The 20,946-nt window shown below is 38.6% G+C and overlaps 1 protein-coding gene across 6 annotated transcripts in view; it reads right to left on the bottom strand.

Annotated features, from left to right (window-relative positions):
• The window catches only part of sptbn2 (spectrin, beta, non-erythrocytic 2), a 54,633-nt gene that overhangs the window by 26,498 nt on the left and 7,189 nt on the right, over nucleotides 1–20,946 (bottom strand). For 3 of the 6 annotated variants that reach the window (XM_067492367.1, XM_067492370.1, XM_067492372.1), the window contains exon 2: nucleotides 11,004–11,191. In XM_067492367.1, coding sequence (XP_067348468.1) covers nucleotides 11,004–11,160 — 157 coding nt within the window. In that variant the 5' untranslated portion in view covers nucleotides 11,161–11,191. Of the gene's footprint in view, nucleotides 1–4,131; nucleotides 4,793–11,003; nucleotides 11,192–11,276; nucleotides 11,293–20,946 lie in introns of those variants that run through there. The other 3 variants (XM_067492369.1, XM_067492371.1, XM_067492373.1) reach the window with 3 other exon arrangements.

Raw genomic sequence — 20,946 nt, 5'->3', positions numbered from 1 at the left:
ATGTCTTCTTCCCTAGCCATTCCTTTTACCATTCTGGTTGAACTACCCTTGACCCCGTATACTTCTGTCTCAGCCACCTTGGGCTTACGTAATAAGTGCTACTGGACAACCTGTGCTCAGAAAGAATGATTAAAATACTTCCATCAGTCTGTCTGCTTTAATCTGCCTTAATGACATTCGCTCTCTCTCTCTCTCTCTCTCTCTCTATCACACACACACACACACACACACAAAACACAAGATTATCTTATTAGCTATGAAAATAATAAATAAAACAATTTGATAGGCATTTAAGTAATTTTGCATAGAAGGACAACTTGATATCTCTCCATTGAACCCATCCATTATAATAAGATGATAAAACATCTTTGCTTCACTAGTGGTAAGATCAGACAGAGAACAACAAACACTGTTTAAGATGTAAAGATAAAAAATAAAGGGTATATTTTGAATAAACCAGTATTTTAAGTCTAAGTCGACAACTTGTAAATATAAAGCACAAATCCAAGTTCAAGTTTATGATTATTTACCCATCAAGGAAACTCACTTGGTCAAGTGAGTTAAAAAAAATGCATTGTCTTAGTTGGCATCCTTTCCAAGTTTAAATAAAAAAATAAAAAAAAAAACGTTAAAAAAAATCAATATAAACTGAGGTGCTTTTATTTACATGACAACAGGTCTTCATCTAGGATTCAGTATATACTGTATGCTTTTCACTAATGCATATGCGTAGACACCAGCAGCATGACTGGCATCATTGACTGCATTTAGGTGCACTTATGTAACTGGGGTATTTAGAGAAATCAGTTTTCTCTCATAATTCGGGAAATGGTGTTTAGGGTAGGTATGTAGATGCAGGTAAATGTGGACTAGCTCAGTAAGTTTTTTCCCCAAAATTTTCCACTATTATCATTTGATACTGCCTCACTGGGAATATGTAGGATTGCATCCTGGATTTCCAAATCATCACAGGCTACACGAAAGCGCCATTTTGTTTAGGTGTATGCTTAATTTGTTGGTTTGATAAGATTGGTTCCAGCATTTCTCCTGTTGTCAACCAGAAATTCTGGATTAGTTTCCTCCAACATGGTTTGTGTTTGTGTATATCTAGGTTCTTTTGAAAGAAACAACAAATTGCTAAGTGTATCCCACAAATTCCCCTTGGAAAGATCTGGCTGGTACAAAGTTTTGCGTAATAGCAGTCAAAATTAACTTAAATACCTAATTTATGGACAGAGTCCACATCAATTATCAATCAACCAAAGAAAACATCTGATTAGATGAGTGTGAAAGATAGAGCTTCACCAGTATTACATTAACATCAGAAGTTCATGAAGGCTACAGTTTAATAGTAACTACATTTTGTCCCCTATTTCCTACAGTGTAATCACATTCCAGGTGAAATTGACAGATGTAGTATCAAGACCTATTGTCAAATACATTTGTAACGCATGCACATACACGTATTGGAATCTCAGTATTAAATTACGACCAACTTATAAAACCCTGACTATTCCTTTAAAAATACATACTTTTATTGTTATTCTAATATTTGTCTACATAAATTACTTTGCTGATACAATAGCAGCTTAAAAGCTTGGCGGTTCTACAAATCTACGGATTTGTACAAAACTAGTTATTTATGATACACATGAAAATGTATAGCCATAATAATTGTTCAAAACACAGTGAGCAAAATGACACATACAGATGCAGATGTTTAACATTTCTCTTCCTATAAAGCGGAACTGCCCTTCCCTTGCTCAGTATTTTGAAAGTAGGGCTGTGGTAAAACCGACGCCTTGCCACATGTGGCATGGGGTACTTTTACGCTTTTAACAGTTTGAGGTCATGAGTACAGAAACACACTTGTTTTGTCTAACTAACAGGTTTGTTCTTACAATGACAAATATTGACAAGGTGAATAAGATTAAGGCCCTTCTTACATTATTGTCTTCATTCCCTTTTAAAAAGAGAGTTAAAATACTAATCATGCTCTTCTCTGCTATCTGCAGCTTATTGGGGAGGAAAGGGACGGCTAAGGCCAGTCCAAAGAGAAAAGAGACAAACAGGCAGCTCTTAGTCAAAACATCTGGATGCAAAAAGGTTGTAAAATGTCAACAAGTTAAAAATTGCCACAAGGTTCCCCAAATCACACCTTCTTGTTATGCTTCCAAAGAAAATAGTCAATATTATAGTAAGATTGTGCAAACAAAAAGAAAGTTTCTTTTTTTTTTTGGATTGTGAGTAAATAAATATAAATGCATAATTAAATAAATCACATTTATCAATAGGGACCTTTTCAACAGCACAATGATGGTTAAACTAAATGGGGGGGAAACGATGTGTTTTGCACCTCTAGTGGCCATGGTTTATTCTTTACCAGTTAGAAATAATTTACCTATTAGCCAAATAATGCTACATGTGTTTATGAATGCATTAAGTTTAGAAAAATATAGAGTTGGAGTAATCTTTCTTTTCTGTTGCACTGGCTTTGCACACATTGCATAATCAGAAACAAATATTTTAAATAAATTCATATTGATGTTTATGCAAAACATAGAAACTTTTTCAGTATGCCACTACTTAACACAAATGCTCCCATTTGTGTTAAGTAGTGGCATAATGACACCAAACTGTGTATGTTAATAAAGCATTCCAGCAGCCATCGTGGTTTATCAGAAGAAGTATGAGAGAGTGACAAAAAGATCAAGGTTGAAGGGTAGTCAAACTGGAAATACAAGTGGGTGTTGCCAAAATGTCTTGTGCGTCTGGGTTGGTATGCATGGGAGTATACAGTATTTACAGAAAACTCTGTCCAGAATATATCCATTCACAAAGATGGCCGATAAAGAACACAGGGTATCTGTTTCAACCATACCATATGTTACCATAAAAAACCTCATTTCACAATATTCTGTTGAAGGAAAGTATGATTAAATGACCGAGTATGATTTCTGACCCCCATAATGATTACATGGTGAGGTAACAGTTTGCTTGCCTGGCAAGTATGAAAACAAGTGTAGGTATGTACCTTCACCTGTTACGTTCTTGTGTGATGTCACATGGTTGAGTGTGACAGTGGCATGAATTTCCTACGTTCTTTGGGGGAAAAGATACTATCTCTTTTTTGTGTCTGTGTATCTCTTCTATCAGCATTTAACAGCACTGGTGCCATCAGTGTAAAGATCTAGACATTTTTTTGTTACTCCAGACACGTATAGGACATATATTCACACCCTTTCTGGAGACCAAACTCTTAAGTAATGGCTATAAATATATTGTTAATAATAGGGGGTCAAATATGCAAATAGCAGATTTATGCTTCAATTCTAAAACAGTTGTCTAACTACAGGTAACATGGAAACAAAGCTTTATACGCACCATTGACATTACAGTCTCATTCACTGCACATACCTAACACTTTACCTTTTGGCCTTTGACTAAGGGGTTGAAATATCAAATGGCACAAGCCATGCTCTGTATTACTAGTATTCAAACACATTCAAATAAAAACCTTCACACAGCATATAATGTATAAGTCTCACAAGAATTTCAATTTATTTATTTTTTTACTGCAGTTTATCACTATGCATTTATTTGCAAGATTCAGAAGTTTGAGGGGGAGTGTCATGGACCACAGATCATGTACATGTCAGCACAATTACCACATTATGTCCCAAGTCCTGTGCCATAATCAATGGCTTCAGTGATGTCTGTGTGCAGGACTGCACAGACCTCACAGGCTTTGGCCAGAGACAGAGCTGTGCATTGTAATAAGATAAGAAAGGACAGGTGGCCCAGTGATCAGGTGCCAGACTGCCTGCCTGCTTTACAGTTGAGCTGAAGCCTTCTGCTATGTCTAGTATGGCTCTTCTTGATTCTCTACACTTTAAGCTCTCAAATACTATGTAATTGAGAGTCTTTTTAACTTTTCACAGGTAATCATTTAGAACCCATACCACCAGCAATAGGACTAAAAATAGCCTAGGGGTTAATCTCTATTGATTCTTTCCTGATTATAACAAAACAAACAACAAAAAAGTAAAACTCGACAAATGTATATTACAAACTCCCAGTGCGTGTGGAACTTCCCTTTCAACTGAATCAAGAGGCAGGTTTGTCTCTTACCTTGCAGCTGTTTAAACCTTCCTTCCAGGATGTTCGAGTATTGCACTTGATTGACAAATGCTGCCGGAGACAAGTAGGGCTCTCGGTCCCTGTGGTCCCACTCCATGACCTTTCTTTATGAATCTCTCTCTTATGTGACTGTCAGATACAGGATAAATGGGAGTTCTCCTACATATCACAGCAAAACCAAACTTCTCTGCAACAATGGATCAAATCCTTTTCCCACAAGATAAAAGTTTTGTATATCCAAAAGGTTTTGGTTTATCCTTATCTTCTCGATGACCTCGCTGCTGTGCCTCAGTATGGGGCAACACAAGCTTAAAAATATTGCCGCCTGTTTTCCTCTTCATTTACTGTATGTCCAATTTTGTCCAATGAAAACACAGCGATGACTGCAAGGGTGGGGGATTTTTTTTCAAAGACTCATTTCAAACAAAACTGGGAAAAAAAAATTATTTAGTTGCTTTGCCTCCTCCTGTGAATTTCACGAAAGTAGTGGCCACTGAGTAAAGTACAAGATTGGGGTTGCATTCCCTGGTGGTTCTACCAAAGGAACACTAGCTATGTCTTCTTCTCAGCTCTGAACAGCACTTGCATGAGCAAAGCAGAGCACAGCAGAGCAGCCTAACCAGCCACGGTCGGATAGCTGTGTAAACAAAAGCTGTTGTGGCTTCTGAAAATTATGTCATTTGCATAAGGTGTGTTTGAGGGAGGAGCACAAAGTAAGAACATGGTGGAAGGATGAGGAAAGGGAGGAGGTGTAGAGGTGGAATAAACCATTAGAGTTCTTAGCTCAGTGTAGCTTGAGGCGGATTATTCAAGTCTACCTTAATACCAGAGAAGACTGGGATGTGGCTTGCCAAAAAGGTCTATCACGCAAGTCCGCATTACATTGTGTTGTCTTATTCTTTTGTCTCAATGTGTGGTTTATATCGATCGCTCTCAAAAACAACAACTGATCACCCCTCATCTGTACATAGGGTTTGCCTTATGGTAAAACGGTAACACAGGAAGGAAGTTGTCGAGCCTTCTCAGTAACAGAAAAAGCCTTTTCCTGCCTTAACAAGATTTGAAATTGTAAACTTGCGTGTATGTTTGGCAGGCAGATGGTGAGCAGAGGTGGGTGTGGAAGTTAGTGATTACAGTACTTGTCTAAAACAATTACACAGCAACACTAACATTTTATCCCTTACTAGATTAGACTCAACTACAGAAATGATGCCTGGCTTTTTTCCTAAGAAAACTGTTTATTGTAAAACGTTAAATGTGGCAGATTTTTTAAATTGACAAATTAAGTTATTGTTTGCAAATACTGAGGGAAAATGGACATGTTATTAAGTTCTGCTGGGACTTTACAGTTACAAAATAGTTATTTTTCTCTATAACTAAACAAAGGAACATCATATCATGGTAACAGTAATTATAGCCCTGAGCACATGCTTCAGATTCTGAAGCAGGTTTATATGCATGTTCCTTTTATGGCTGTGCTTCATATTGCAACAGTAATGATAGCAAAGCAGTTTTTTTAATTTAACATTTAGAAAGGTAAATAACTTATTCAAGTAGAGCCTTTGGGCTTTTTGGCATTTGGTAATTAATACCTTAAAATCAACCAGTATGGCAAAGTTTCACATATGCTGAATGTCTGTGTGTGCAAATGTTACGCAAGCCTGTAAACACAGTCGGGACTAAGGTCACAGCCTTTCTTAATAGAGGACAGCATTTTGGACTTGTCAGGGGCCATCGGTTAAAAATGTGTGTTTGTTTTTGCTCAGTTCGCCTTTAATAGCATATGGATGGGTCTCATTAAAGGACCAAATGCCCCATACCTTGTGTGACTGGGTCATTATGAAGCAAAACTTGACTGATCATATGACATCATAAACAAACACATTCCATTTGAGGAACTGAAGCTTTTCTATGGTCACATGCAGTGTGAAATGAAGAAAAGAGAATTGGTACCACATTAATGGCTATTTAAGATCCATTTGGGAATATATTAAACACTCTAATCCCACTTAAGGCTGAGCTGACATTCAGGTAGTTTCCTCCCTGTAGAAGCCATCTCTCAGTTACTGCTAATAAATACACATACTAAGACAGTCATTTACTTTGTTCAAGTTGTTTGTTTGTTTTACTTACTTTGAATAAATGTACAAAAACAAGAAGTGACAAAGACTGCCAAATGAGCCTGTGGGAGAAAGCCCTGCATTAGAAAACTGGAAGTAATAAAAGGAGAGAATATGAGCTGCTGGTGGAGTAACCACTGCCAGAAGGAGTAAGGAGAGATCTATTGCTGAGCATGTACATTTTATCCATCCTACAGCACAACCCTTTCTGAGAACATGGGGGCTGGACAATAGTCTGGTAGTAAATATCTGATCTGAATGGGAATCCCCCTGAAGCAAGTCATGTAGATTCCTCTCTATATGAGGCCAAATTCTCAGAGTGAACTGATATGATAATCTATTATTCATGCTTTAGTGTTTGTGTTCTTACAATCACAAAAAGAGTTGGGATGATGTGTGACGTGTTACTATAAACAGAATGCAATAATTTGGAAATGTCATCAAACCATATTTTATTAAAATAGAACATAAACAACATATCAGATGTTGAAACTGAGACATTTTACCATTTCATGAAAAATATTAGCTCATTTTGAATTTGATGGCAGCAACACATCTCAAAAAAGTTGGAACGGGGGCAATAAAGATTGGAAAAGTAATTGCAGCAAATCAAAAACAAATTGAGGAGCATTTGACAACTTATTAGGCTAACTGGCAACATGTCAGTAACATGACATTTCAGAGAGGAAGAGCTGCTTGAATGTAAAGATGGGCAGAGGTTCACCAATCTGTGACAAACTAAAAATTGTAGAATAGTTTCAGAAAAAATTCTTCAACGTAACATTGTGAAGACTTTGAATATCCCACCATCTTCAGTATATAATATCATCAAAAGATTCAGAGAATCAGGAAAAATCTCTCAAGGGACAAGGCCAAAGGTCAAAACTGGACGTGTTTGATCTTTGGGCACTCAGGTGGCACTGCATTAAAAACAGGCCTGATTCTCTACTAGACATCACTGCATGGATTCAGAAACGCTTCCAGAAATCACAGTCTGTGAACACAGTTCATTGTGCAATACACAAATTTAGTTAAAGCTGTGTCATGCAAAGAAGAAGCCATATGTGAACACAATCCACAAACATCACCGCATTCTCTGGGCCAAAGCTCATGTGAAATTGTCTGAGGCAAAATGGAAAACTTAAAATGTGAAATTCTTTTTGGAAACCATGGATGCCATGTCCTGCGAAATACCATCCAGCTTGTTATCTGCAGACAGATCAAAAGCCTCCATTAATGCCTAAGGCAAGGCACATCTGGAAAGGTGCCATCAATTCTAATTAGTACAGTACATAGAGGTTTTAAAGCAACATACTCCCATCCCCACTACATCTCTTTTAGGAAAAGTCTTGCATATTTCAGCAAGACAATGCTAGGTTCCCGAGTCCCGATGCTGAACTAGCCCGCCTGCAGTCCAGAGTTTTCACCAATAGAAAACATTTGGAGCATCATAAAATGAAAAATCCAGCAACAAAGGCCCAGAACTGTTGAGCAGCTAGAATCCTGCATCAGACAGGAATGGGACAACATTTCTCTCCTTAAACTCCAGCAACTGGTCTCCTCACTTATCAGACATTTCCAGAAAGTTATTAAAAGAAGAGGGGATGCTACACAATGGTGAACATGAACTAATATTTTCCATAATATGGTAAAATGTCTCATTTTCAACATCTGATATTATTTATGTTCTATTGTGAATAAAATATGGGTTGATGAGATTTGCAAATCGTGGCATTTTGTTTCTATTTCCGTTTTACACATTATCTCACCTTTTTTTGAATGGGGGTTGTAGTTCATTAAATACATGTCAAATATAATATGTATATTAAATGGCAATGAAGAATAACAGTAACAAGTTTCCTTAAGTACAAACATTGTAAGTGTTAAGCAGGGTGGCATATTTACACAGCTTGCCTTGCTACCACGCAGTAATGGATAGTAGATAAGTGCTTCTTTATGCAAATTGCAATGATCTTAACTCGGGGAAGGCCCTCTACTGTGAAACAAGTGGCAGAAACTGCTTTCATACCAGGAGTACAATGACTTAAACTGCAACCGTGTAAAAGGTCTGAACCAGGAAATTAGGCAATCATATTACAGTGAAAATGGCAGATGCAGTTTGACTGAGACAGTGTGTAAGAAAGACAAATGTAAGAACAGTAAGCAGAAGGGTTTAGAATAAAGACATTTTTGACATTTGGGATACACTGGGATACATAAAAGGCAGGCAAGAGCTGAGCCTAAGGTGAAATAGCTGCTCCTGCATGTTAAAGAATGTGCAAATTCAAGCCCACACTTGTCAAATGGAGATGGTATCATAGGTATTCCCACAGGAGGGTATGTGTGTGCGCGCACACACACACACACACACACACACACACACGTCTCTTGTAAAACCTGTGCAGTCTTACAAGTGTCTGTTGCTTTCCTTAATTATATAACAAGATATTGTTCTTTATACAAGCAGCGTACAGGAAACACCCAAAGTGTGTTTTCTGTTGGCATGTGGAAATGGCTCAGGCTGTATTTGTAAGTAAAATTAGGTTTATCTTTCAGAAATACTTTGACTACAGTGGTGATGATCATCAGGGCATGCGGTTTTTGCTGCTCGTGTGGTTTTGTGTGTGTGTGTGTGTGTGTGTGTGTGTGTGTACGTGCATCCATGTGTGCGTGAAACTGACTGCCTGTTGCTCCCCTCTGCTGGGTTCTCCATGATATTGCAACTTGTTTTTTTATATTTAGATATTTTATCTGTCGAATGTCACACCCGGTATTTAAACACAAATACTCCCCCTCTCTATTGCACACACACACAGACAAAGTATCTGGAGTTGGAACTTCAAGCAGGATGTGCTGGCTAAATACAAGCACTTGCACTTCCATTTCCATAGCTTAGAATAATGTCAACAGTGTCACTGGTAGGCAAGTAAGGTAGGTAATGAAACTGTTTTTCGAACGACACTAGCATTATATCAAAAACATTCTAATCAACATGACAGGACAGGTCACATGGGTTAAAATGCAAAGGATAAAAAAACAATGTCATCCAGAAAAACTTTGTACACATTTCATTCAAAGGCTATTTTATGATAATCCTTACATGGAGGGATTTGAAAGACTAACTTTTCAAAACTACAAGTGCTGCCACAATGAAAGTAGGTTTTCACAAACCAAGCTGTAAAGTCTTGTCTGACCCCTAATTCCATCACCGCCTTTAGTGAATTGAGTATACCTCTCCCTGGTGTTGTCCTCCTTTTAAAAGTATTTTTGTCTTGCCCTATAAGGAGAGAATAGTGTCTTTTGGGACAGAAAAGTATCAAGTTTGCAGCTCAGTCTACAGAAACAATCTGTAGATCTGTGCAGATCAGTTAGTCTGTGACTTTTCTCTAAATGTCTATTTCTCAAACTCCTGCCCCATTTAAAAATTGTATCTAACCATGTTTACCATATCAGCCTTAATATATATTTAAGGACTGGACAGACTGGACTGGGCACAGACAGACTTTCCACACTGTGGGCGACTGTGGCGCAGGAAGGTAGAGCGGTTGTCCACCAATCTCACAGTTGTTGGTTCAATCCCCGGCTCCTCCAGTCACATGTTGAAGTGTCCTTGAGCAAGACACTGAACCCCAACTTAGTTGCTCCCGGTGAGTGTTGGCCAGCTGCATAGCAGCTCCCCCATCGGTGTATGAATGTGTGTGATTGTGAGTGTGAATGGGTAAATAAGAAGCAGTGTAAAGCGCTTTGAGTGCCAATAGGTAGAAAAGCGCTATATAAGTGCAGACCATTACACTATGAGCAATCAACTGGACGTGTCAGACTAGTGCATCTCATTTCACTCACTGTAGATATGTACAGGACGTTTCAGCTTAACTGCTTTTTTCCTTTACTTTTTTTTAATGTCATTTAGCCAAATACCTTTGTCTCTGGAATATATCTTTTTTGAATTACAATAAAATTTTTCACTATTCAGCTAAACCAAATTTAATGGACAGAGCGGTGCAATTCTTTCATTAATCATAGTCAATTAGATCAAGGGGGCCAGCTGGTTCAATGGTAGAGCATCGGCCTAGCCCAGATAATATAGGAGGGTTGTGGCAGGAAAGGCATCCGACGTTAAAAAAAAAACTCAGGCCAAATCAAGATGCATAACACATTCCACTGAAGGTGACAAGCCAGTAGCCAATTGATAGCTACAGATCTGCCGTTGAAGCTAATTCACATACTAAAAAGATATATTACATAACCTGGATATTTCCATTCCTTTAATTAATGGGTGTATGTGGATAATACGACTTGTAGAATGACTGTTACCACCCCCTCATTGATTTAGAATTTGTAATTTCTCTTGTGTGTACAAAAGGGCTGTTAAGCAGAAGTTCCAATATTAAAAACAGTTTCATGATAGCCTAGGCTAACAATTCACTAACTTAAAATTTACCACAGAGCTAAGATAACACTAGTCTAAAAATAATATTCACAAAGGCATTTTTGGCTATTGGAAAAGATAGCACAGGTATATCTCAAATATTGGTAACTTAGTGTGTATGGTATTGAGAGAACTTTAACTTAAACAGCTACACAGAGTATATTACTGTTTACTGTTACAGCAACTTAAAAAGCATGTGTCCGCCATGTCAAAAAAGAAGGATATTGCAGAGAGAAACAAATATTTTTCAACCATCAACTCACAGATACAGTTAAATGCAGTAGGTACACAGTGACCATTTAAGCAAAGCATACCTGCAAGAGCTTTGATCCGTGAGCGTTCAAAGAGTCTTGCCGAACTGTTCTCATTGTCCCAATCTGTTTCTGCTGCCAGGTCCCATCGGTTGTTGATGTCATTATACTGCTGCTGGATTTCCAAGTTATCAAAATCTGTTGGTGAGATGGTGCTCATGTTGTCCTGGCTAGAGGAAAACACATTCAACCTACAACACAGAACAAAAACATTCATAGTCAGTGTATACAGTACAGAGAAAAAAAGATATTCATTATATACTACTAGACACTTACCAAAACTGAGTAGTAAAATGTTTGCAAACAAGAATTTAAAGATTCAGTTTAGAAAACACTCAACTACTTCTATTTCAATAGGAGTCAGATACTGTTCTGTCCATATACATCATCCACACTTTCCACACATCCTCCCAGCTGCACTCTAGTTTTATATTATCAAATAACATATGCAAATACAGTTTTGGACAGTGCAACTGCCAGACAGTGAAACGAGATTAAAAAAGAAATTCAAGATAAGTACAGCAACGGTCAGGTAGTTGTTAAGTTAACCAAACAACAAGTGAATAAAACTGCTCCAGATATCTAGATCTCCTGATATCTAGATTTCCAGAAATCAGATCCTAGCATGTCAATGGCAAAAACTCTATACTGACAATATCGACTTCCACATTCTCTAAACCAACACAGCCAACTTACATACATCTACACTAAACACGTAGCAAACCAATCCTCTAAACCCATAGAGCAGTACAAAAACAAGCAAAGACAACCACACACTGCATTATGCCTGGAGAGTAATGCCAAAAAACAAAATGTCTCAACAAGTACCTGGATATTATAATGATTATTGCATGTATGTATGTATGTACTGCATGTATTTAAGGATGCTGTGGATCCTTTTAGAAGATAATTCCACAGAAAGAGAAATAATTAGTTTACGTTTCTCTTCAAATGGCTATACATGCTTAAACTGGGCATTACAGATTGCAACAACACAACATTTTATATATCTCATTATACTATTACATTTATTTTAAGAGTGGAAATAGGGGAAGTAAGAAATTTGAGAGAGTCAGGATTTTAAGTAGATTTGCAGTGCTGGGGGGTGGCTGTGGCTCAGTTGGTAGGGACAGTCCTCCACAGACCACAGGGTCAGTGGTTCAATCCTCGGTCCCGGCTGTGTGTCGAGGTGGGACATTGAACCCCTAAGGGCACCTTCCCTCCCCAGCTGTGCAGTGCCAGCAGTCCAGGCCCGTTGGAAATTCGGGGAGGGTTGCGTCAGGAAGGGCATCCAGCTTGAAGACTGCCAAATCGCCGTGTGGATGGTGAACGGCTGTGGCTCGCGGGATAAGCCGAAAGGACAAAAAAATTTAAAATAAAATACTATCACATTTACAAGATAGATTTTAAGTAATGCTTCAGTTGTTCAGTCGACAATCATAGGGAGAAATTTCTATATATTCACATAAAACTATAGCCTTGTTTGCTTGGCATACAGCAGTCCTCACACATGTTCTATCAGTTCTTTTAACCATCTCACTTTTTAAAAAAAAATAATCAAGAAATCTACATTAAGATTAAACCCCCTTTCGAAGAGACCCATTTATTAACTAAGGGCCATTTTTTAAGAGCATTGATCAGATTAAAACACATGGGTGACCAGTCGGAGATAAAAAGGATGGTGGCAGAAAAATTCTGTTATTATACAGAATCTTTCTAAAATCTTATAGAATTGACAAGAATGACACAGGACTGGTACCACAGCTCTATGGGTCAATTCATTCATTTAGCAGTGGTCAAATTGTAGTCGTTAAGCCTTTTCTGTTATGTCTGACATGATGAGTTTGGTTTAATCTATGTTAAATTACGCTGTGCTAAGAGTTTCTTAATGCTATCAGTAATCCTTTGGAAAGGACCATTTCTGAACAAGTAAGGACTCTTCTAAATCAAAATTGGAAATCAATACCAGGTCAAAGATTTAACTGATATCTCAATACAGGTTGGACCAATATACACGATCAGCCATACCAAAGGTTAATACCAAATATCAATGAGTCTTGGCCACTGATGACTGTCACTGGTTCACTAGTTTTCCTTCTTTGTAACTCTTTTGGTAGGTCATGACCATTGCAGACCGAGAACATCCCACAAGAGGCACAGTTTTGTATTGCTTTGACCTAATCCTCAAGCCATTACAATTTGGCCCCTGTCAAAGTCACTCACATCCTAACACTTGGCCATATTTTCTGTTTCCAACATCAACTACATTGGTCTTAATGTTATGGCTGGATTGTGTATGTTCCCTGCAAGTGCATAATTGAACATAGTATTAAAAGGGGGAAAATAAGCCTCTATTAAAAAAATGTCCAGCTTAAACATCATTTTGCAGCACTGTATGCCTTCTGTGTACAAGGAGAGACAGTTCACTTAGTAATTATCTGCAGCTGTTTAGCATGTGGGCGACCTAATGAGTCACTGAGCCACATTGTCAGAGCAGCCTTTGCAGTCTTTATATTTACAGTGTCGTTACTGTTTTATTTTTTGTTTGTTAGCAATTGTGTATTTGGTTTAGTGCACACTACAGACAAAGGCAGGAAACACAGAAATTTACTGCTTGAGACTTAACAAAGGCTATAATCAATTACAATCAAACTAAGGACAAGTAAGTAAGATAAGTAATTACAGTATTTGGTGTGCAGTTTAGATGCATTACGTCTCTGGGAGGCATTGAGCTTTTAAAGTATGATCTTAACCACGACAAAGCGTGAGATTTTGTTGAGGTTATATAGGTAAATTATCTTGTGCTGTGCAACAACAATTACTTGAACTAGTGGTGTGAATCTTTGATTTGTCCCGATTTAATTCAAAACTGATTTTGTGATACAATAAAAAGAAAGTAGGACATCATATTTTGTTACTCTAGCGCAGTGTGTGCTAAACCACTGACCCTTTGCCCATCAAGTTGCGGCTTCTGATACAGAACAGAACAACCTTTATTATCAGTGAGCACATACACATTTTGCACATACACGTACAATGAAACCCCATACATTGGGTGGGTAGTGGGTGTTTCGCTCAGGGACACACCTGGTTGGTAGGATGGGATGTGATCCTGCTGACTTGAACTGGGATTTGAACCCACTCCTCCATTAGGAGACCAGAAGTCCCTTTGGGTAAGGAGTCTGTCCTTGAGTATGTCTGCACCTTAGACTGCTCAGCCATCTTGATAGCCATGATGAAAGTCTTTAGCAGAATAAAGGGTGTGTGTGAATATGCAGCGTTTTTATGATTAGTTATTTATGCAAGTTAATGTAATGTATGTATGGAAAAAAATTACCAAAACTATAATTGTGAAACTTTTTAAAATGATAATACATATCAGTTTAGAAAAGCATCTAAAGCACACCAAAGTGCTTACATAGTCACTCTTTATTGTTCTCAAAATTAACTACAACTGTAGTATACTGTATGTGCGCTGTATGCTGTCCACAATATGCAGTTTGCCTTTAGATGTTCAACAGACAAATGCACTGTCCATTATCTCAACCCTGAAATATACCTTATTAAGCAACATAAAACAAGTCACAAATATTCAAACATATTATCAAACATATTATTCAAAAATAAAAAATAAAACAAAAGCTTAGAAAATCCTATTAGTGGCAGATTAAGAAGTGGCTGGGAGTAGAAACTAAATTCAGGGATTAGAGAACAAGGCAGTATAATGTCTCCACACTACCCCCAAACTATGGGCACCCCAGAAATTGGCTGGTGCATTGAACCCAATGAGAGTGTGTGAAGGTGTGTAGGAGTTGATGGGTGTTTGCACAGTGGGTAGTAAATGTTTTCTCACAAGTTCCTTATTTCTGCATTATTATTATTGTCTGAAATAAAAACTTTATCATCCCTCATTACAAGGCAAATAAAAAAATGCAAGCAGGCCTACGTCGTCCGAATGATTGTATTGTGGCGCAACTGATAAAGAGGTTAAGTGGTAAGCTGTCTATGCAGCTTAAATAACCAAATGTCATGGGATGGAAGCAGCTACAAAGAAGGCACACTATCCAGGGCAGGCCTGACAGCAATGAAGTCCATGACAAGCTGTCTGTGGGAGGGAACCAGGGTGGGGGCTGGACAATGGGCAGGACCAATAAGATCTGGCACTAGTAAACAAAGGGAGAATTTCCTCTTGTGGGTTTGAAGCTCTGTGTCTTGCTCCTCAGTGGATCAGACAAACAATACCCTGACCTACAAGATGCAACCTACTGTACTGATTCTATCCTCCCCCACACCCACACCCAGACCTACCCCCACCAACCACAAAAGCACACATGTAAGCTGAGCTGAACTATTAAACCCCCAGCAAACACAAACACAGTACTTTGAAAAGCCACATGTATACTGTAAATCTGCCCACTCAGGATGTAACCATATAGTATCAGGATTCAGAACAGAGAATAGGTCAGATAACCACCTACAATCATGCCAGCATGAGTGACATACATTTGCCCATCCCTAGTCCTGTGAGAAAACAAAATAGATATAAATAAGTGCTTAAATTGTAACTTTGCCATGGAAAAGGCATAGAATTTGCATTTTATGTCAATTTTTCTATACACAAACCTAGAGACATCATAAAAGCACTTAAAATAAAATTAATCTCCCAACAATACTGCTTATATCAGGAAAAGATGCTGACACGCAGACTGATGTGGCACAAAAAAGGATATAAAAGGGGGTCTGTGAAAAAAAAATCCCTAATAGGCAAATACATAAAATGACACATTAATGTAATGAAATACTTAAAATCTGTCATTTGGGCAATATGCCTTTAAATATTACTAGTCTCTCCATACTTGTTAGTGCAGTCAAGACTAACAGGTGATAACTGCAATAACTTTAACACACTAGACATTAAACACAATGAAATCTTAGGCAGATTCAACATTAATTAAATGAGGCTCTTCAATATTGTTATGAAATATCTTTTCTCTGGGTAACATACCTCCATCAAAACTAAGAGCTTTCTCTAAATTCAAAATAGGAGGCATGTATTGTACATGTGTCTGTTTAGAATATTATTGCTTCTGACAGGAAAAGATTAAATGCAGGCCACCAAGGAATGCCTCAAGGCTAAACCCCAGCTTTTGAGAAGACAGACCCACAATCAGGCTCACACATCACTCATAGCAGACACACTACTAGCTAAAGCAGAGCAGAGCCAATGGCATTAAAAGCAGTACCACCTTTTCTTTTTGTCCCCTTCATCTTTTCTCCTCTCTGAGTCATTTCCTTTTGCCCAGCTGTTCTGCTTGTCATTGCACACTGTTAATCAGGCACAGAGGAAAAGAAAAATAGAGCCCACAATCAGTCGTCTGCAGGGAATTGGGGCTGTGCATATTAGCCATTCACATAGCCACTATGCACCAAGGGAATTAGGGTAGACATACAGAACCACTCCCTGTACTACCAAACAAAGGGGCAATAAATCCAGCCATACATCTTTGTCTAAAAGCTACAGCATGATATTGGTATTCAAAATAAACCTACATTAATATTTTACCTGAAAAGATCATTGACTTTAAAGCAAGGGGGCAGTGAAAGCAAATTAGCACTAGCTAAAAAGTCACCATACCCACTACACCCACTATTACAGAAAATCCAGCAGATTAAAAGAAAAAGTTATTTTATTATATGGTTACACTAGCCTTTCTTAACGCAACCTGGCATCTGTAATTGGAACATAGGATAAGAAAAACCTAATTTCCCCGGGTGGATTCCCTCGGAGAATGCAGATTTCCTGCCATGTGCATATATCTTCTAATGAGATTTTTATAAATGTGCATATGCATAACATAAGACCTAAAAGAGCAGAGGGGAGTTGCTGAATGAAAAAGAGACAATGATACAAAGCAATTCCTCGATTCCTTGTTTTTAAGCCAAGTCAAGCCCAGAAGACTAAAACTGAAAGTAACTCATTTCCAGTGCAAAGGGACAGCTTCTCTAGTCTCTCTTACTGGACAGTTTGATTTATAACACACACACACAAACACAGCAAAAAAGTAGAGGAGAAATCTGATTACTCATCAGCTGCACTGCCTGTATACCATCATGCAATGTTTTTCAAACCTTTAAAAAAAATAGACTCTATAACTTATGTGTGAACAGCCCCAGCAAGCAAGCATAGATATGAGCTTTTTTCTCTTTTTGAGCAAATTGGTAGGTTCAGTAGCATTCCCCTTTATTATTTTAGAAGGACAACTATCTGAAGGGCTGTGCAGAGCATAAAAAGCAGAGCAAAGCTACTCTAGAGCAGGGAGTGGAAAGGCTGGGCAGAGCAGAGGATTCATTTTGGGTCTCCAGCTAGCACTAGCTTAAGTTGCACATCGTCGCTTTAAGCGTAAAGTCAATATGTTGCCCCAAATAAACACGACATGATGCTCAGACAAGCCTGGAGGTTGGAGAGCAGACCCAAATGCAATGCACAAAGCCTGCTCCGACAAACTGGCCTCTACAATGGAGGAGTCAGCAAAGAGTTCCAGCCTTTCCTGTTTGCAGAGTCGAGGCGGCCAGAGGCAGACATGCATCAGAGGCCCTTCCACAGTTGCTGATCCTCTTCTGAATGCCTTGCTGAATAGGACAGCAGAGGTCCTTTGTTGACCTGTACCATTACATACATCAAACCCTCAATCAAACAGCATGCACTCTGCACACATACAGACATGTTACTTCAATTTAAGGCACCAGTACTGAACCAAATGATGATAAAAACCTTTTTAAATCAAGTAACCGATTTGAGGGAAGAATATGTTCATATGAATACACCATGTCTCTGTCAAAGGGATATGAAACATTTTCCCAGATGACATCAAATTACACCATTAAACATAGTATAGAAGTAGTGATAGTAGTAACTGTAGTAGTAGTAGTATTGTATTATAAAAATTAATGGCACTTTTACTGTTTAAAAAGGGACCACAATTTATTTAAAGAATTCATATCCGTATACATTATTGGGTGGGGTGGCAGTGGCGTTGGTAAAGTGGCCACCTTTGGACTGTAAGGCCATCAGTTCACGTCCTGAATCCCTGTGGCCATATGTTGAAGGGTTTATGGGCAAGACACTGAACCCCTAAACTGTCCAACTCCAGCTGCCAAGGTTGCCCAAGCTCCCTCAATTGCTTCCAAGTCAAGGGAAAATTGGGTAGGGCTGCATCAGAAAGGACATCCAGAGTAAAACTTGTAGAGGCGATCTTACTCATATCCGGTGGTCCAACAATTAACTCCAGAGATCATTGTATGATGAACACTAAACATTTATTGTATTCCACATTTCCCCACTTAGCCGATAATGGACTAATTCTACAATACACGTTTACGAATAGTAATTTCACAAACACGTTCACGAATCAATTCCATCAAACAAGTTTCACGCTTTCACTTCTACCTTGGTGTGGTCCCCACTACCTTGTAGACAGTTACTTTGCTCCAGCTACTCTCTCTTGTAGTCCTTGTCTGTTCCTTTCAATAGCTGAGCTGAACTGCCTCCACTCTTGTAAGTTATGTAGTTAAACAAACTTAAAAGATAAACTACAAATGCAAATTATAAAGGCAAACATCAAAGCCATATGCTGTCAATAATGACATTATCAGTACCCTTATAACTTCTTAATCTAATTAACCTTACAATACACAACATAGCCAGGAAACCCTGGTTGGCTCATACATACCCAGGCCCTAAATGTGCTCCAATATTAGGAACATTCACAAACTTAATACTGGAAACAACTACTAAATTACTTATGGACAAAAAACACAAAAACAAAAAATGCAATAACCTATAAAAATCATGACCAATCTTGTATGGTGCTCTCTCTTCTTTCTCCGGGCTTGAGAGGTTACCAGCACACAGTCTTTACCAATGTCTCATTCTGATTCTTGGAGAAGACAGACCTTTGTTATGGGTCTATCAAACTCGTTGGTCTTCATCTTAATATGAACCTGATGGACTAGACCCGTTCATCCTTTATTGTGTGGATGATATTGCCAATCACCCATGCGTTCGAGGTGCTGACTCAGGGTGTTTGGATTCCTTAGGCATAGCAGCTCGGCTGAGCCTACCACCTAGAGTAAGAATTCCATATTGAAGTACTGGATTAAGTCTATGTATGTGGCTGCTTGTTTTTACCGGTTCTCCTTTTGGCAGAGCTGAAATTTCCTCCTAAAAATTCTTCCACTGGGAGTGATGAATTATTTCCGTCTCTGCTTCCTGGAGCTCATCCTGTTTTGTAGTTCAGCATTTTTATTTGAAGCTGAAGACGTTGCTTATCTTCGTCCCCTTCATCCTGGACGATATTTTCTAATAGCTTCTTTCTCTTTCTGGACGAAGTTAGAAATGTATCTTTCAATTTGAGCCGTGCTACGGCCTGTTTTAGGCATGTCCATGATGAGCAGTACTCTTATCAAAATATATCCGTGCTTTCTTCAGCTGCGAGAACATTCACTGTGAAATTTCTTTTCTCCTCAGCTATTTCAATCTCTTGCAGGTCTGGATTCCTTGGCCATTTCTCGACTGCCTGTATAAGGAAGTCAGGTCAAGATACCCACAGTTTATTTCACAGAAAGGCTTTCACATTCTGACCCGTTGATGCACAGTCTGCAGATTAATCCGAGAATTTAGCGACACTGTAAGACTGTTGAGGTTCGCTGAATCGCTGATACCCTATTAGCTACAAACGCGCAAAACCCTGATGTCTCATCGCTGATGTATATTTTAGCCATGCTGTACTATCAGTCCAATACACAGTCCTCCAGTGGTAGCTCCAACTCCTTCCTTAGCATTCTGATTCTGATTCTAGCATTGCCAAGATTGCTGCAGTAAGCTCCAAACGAGAGATAGTCATGGGCTATAGGGGGCAACTCTTGCCTTTCCCAACACAAAGGCACTATGAAATTGATTACTGCTGTTTTTGCTGGACTAAGTATGTTACTGTCCCATAGTCATCCTCACTAGCATCTGCAAAATGATGCAGTTGAGCAAAAATTGGTCTGACCAAAGTTTTTGGTTTGAAACGTCTATCAATTTCAAAGTAATTTTACTGTTCTAGATTTTGTACCCAATAGGACCACCTTAGAGCAAGAGGTTCGGGCACAGTCTCATCCCATCCCAATCTCATTCTGCAAAATTTTTTGGCAGATAAATTCACCGGTGCAAGTATTCTCAATGGATCATATACTGAGCTCAACATGGATAGAATTCCTCTACTGGTGAGGGGCTTGAAGGTGCTGCTCATTTAATGAGGTTCCCTGATAATAAGCACCACAGTCAAAAACCACACGAAGCTTATGCTTTTTAGGGTGATACACTCCATGATGAGGAATTTACCAAACCTAAAGGAGGGAGCTACTCTTCAAAGTTGCAGCAAGTTGTTCTGCTATATCACGATTGTTTGGCATTTAAAAATCCAATCTTTTAATTGGAAATTAATGCAATAGTGTCCATTTACCAACCTAGCAGATTTTGACACACTATCCGTGAAGAGACAATCTGCCTTCGATATCTCCTGCTCCTCTTCTGACCACCATCAGGAAAGTCATACTTAAACTGCTGACTCCTGAGCTTGGCAACAGATATACGATGTAACACAACCTGCATTATTAATTGATCTTTGGTTCTGTTGCAACCACTTTCTTTCAGTGGCCCATTGACCATCCATCCCAGCATAGCTCTGACTGCATAAGGCCCATTGTTGACGCTAGTAATGACTTCCTCGTTTCATTGCCTTGGCAACATTAGTTCCAATTAACAGTCCTATTTCTGGCCTGATAAGAGGTATTTGTACCCCTCTAAGATGCGGCCACTTATCTACATCTTCTTGTCGTGGGATGTTGTTCTTTGTGCCCTGGAATATCTTTTTGTGAGAAGAACTCATTTAGGTCTATGAAG

This window comes from Channa argus, chromosome 22 (genome assembly GCF_033026475.1).
Source record: "Channa argus isolate prfri chromosome 22, Channa argus male v1.0, whole genome shotgun sequence".
Taxonomy (NCBI): Eukaryota; Metazoa; Chordata; class Actinopteri; order Anabantiformes; family Channidae; genus Channa; species Channa argus.
The sequence above is the reverse complement of the archived record's forward strand: the minus strand, read 5'-3'. Positions and strand labels throughout refer to the sequence as shown.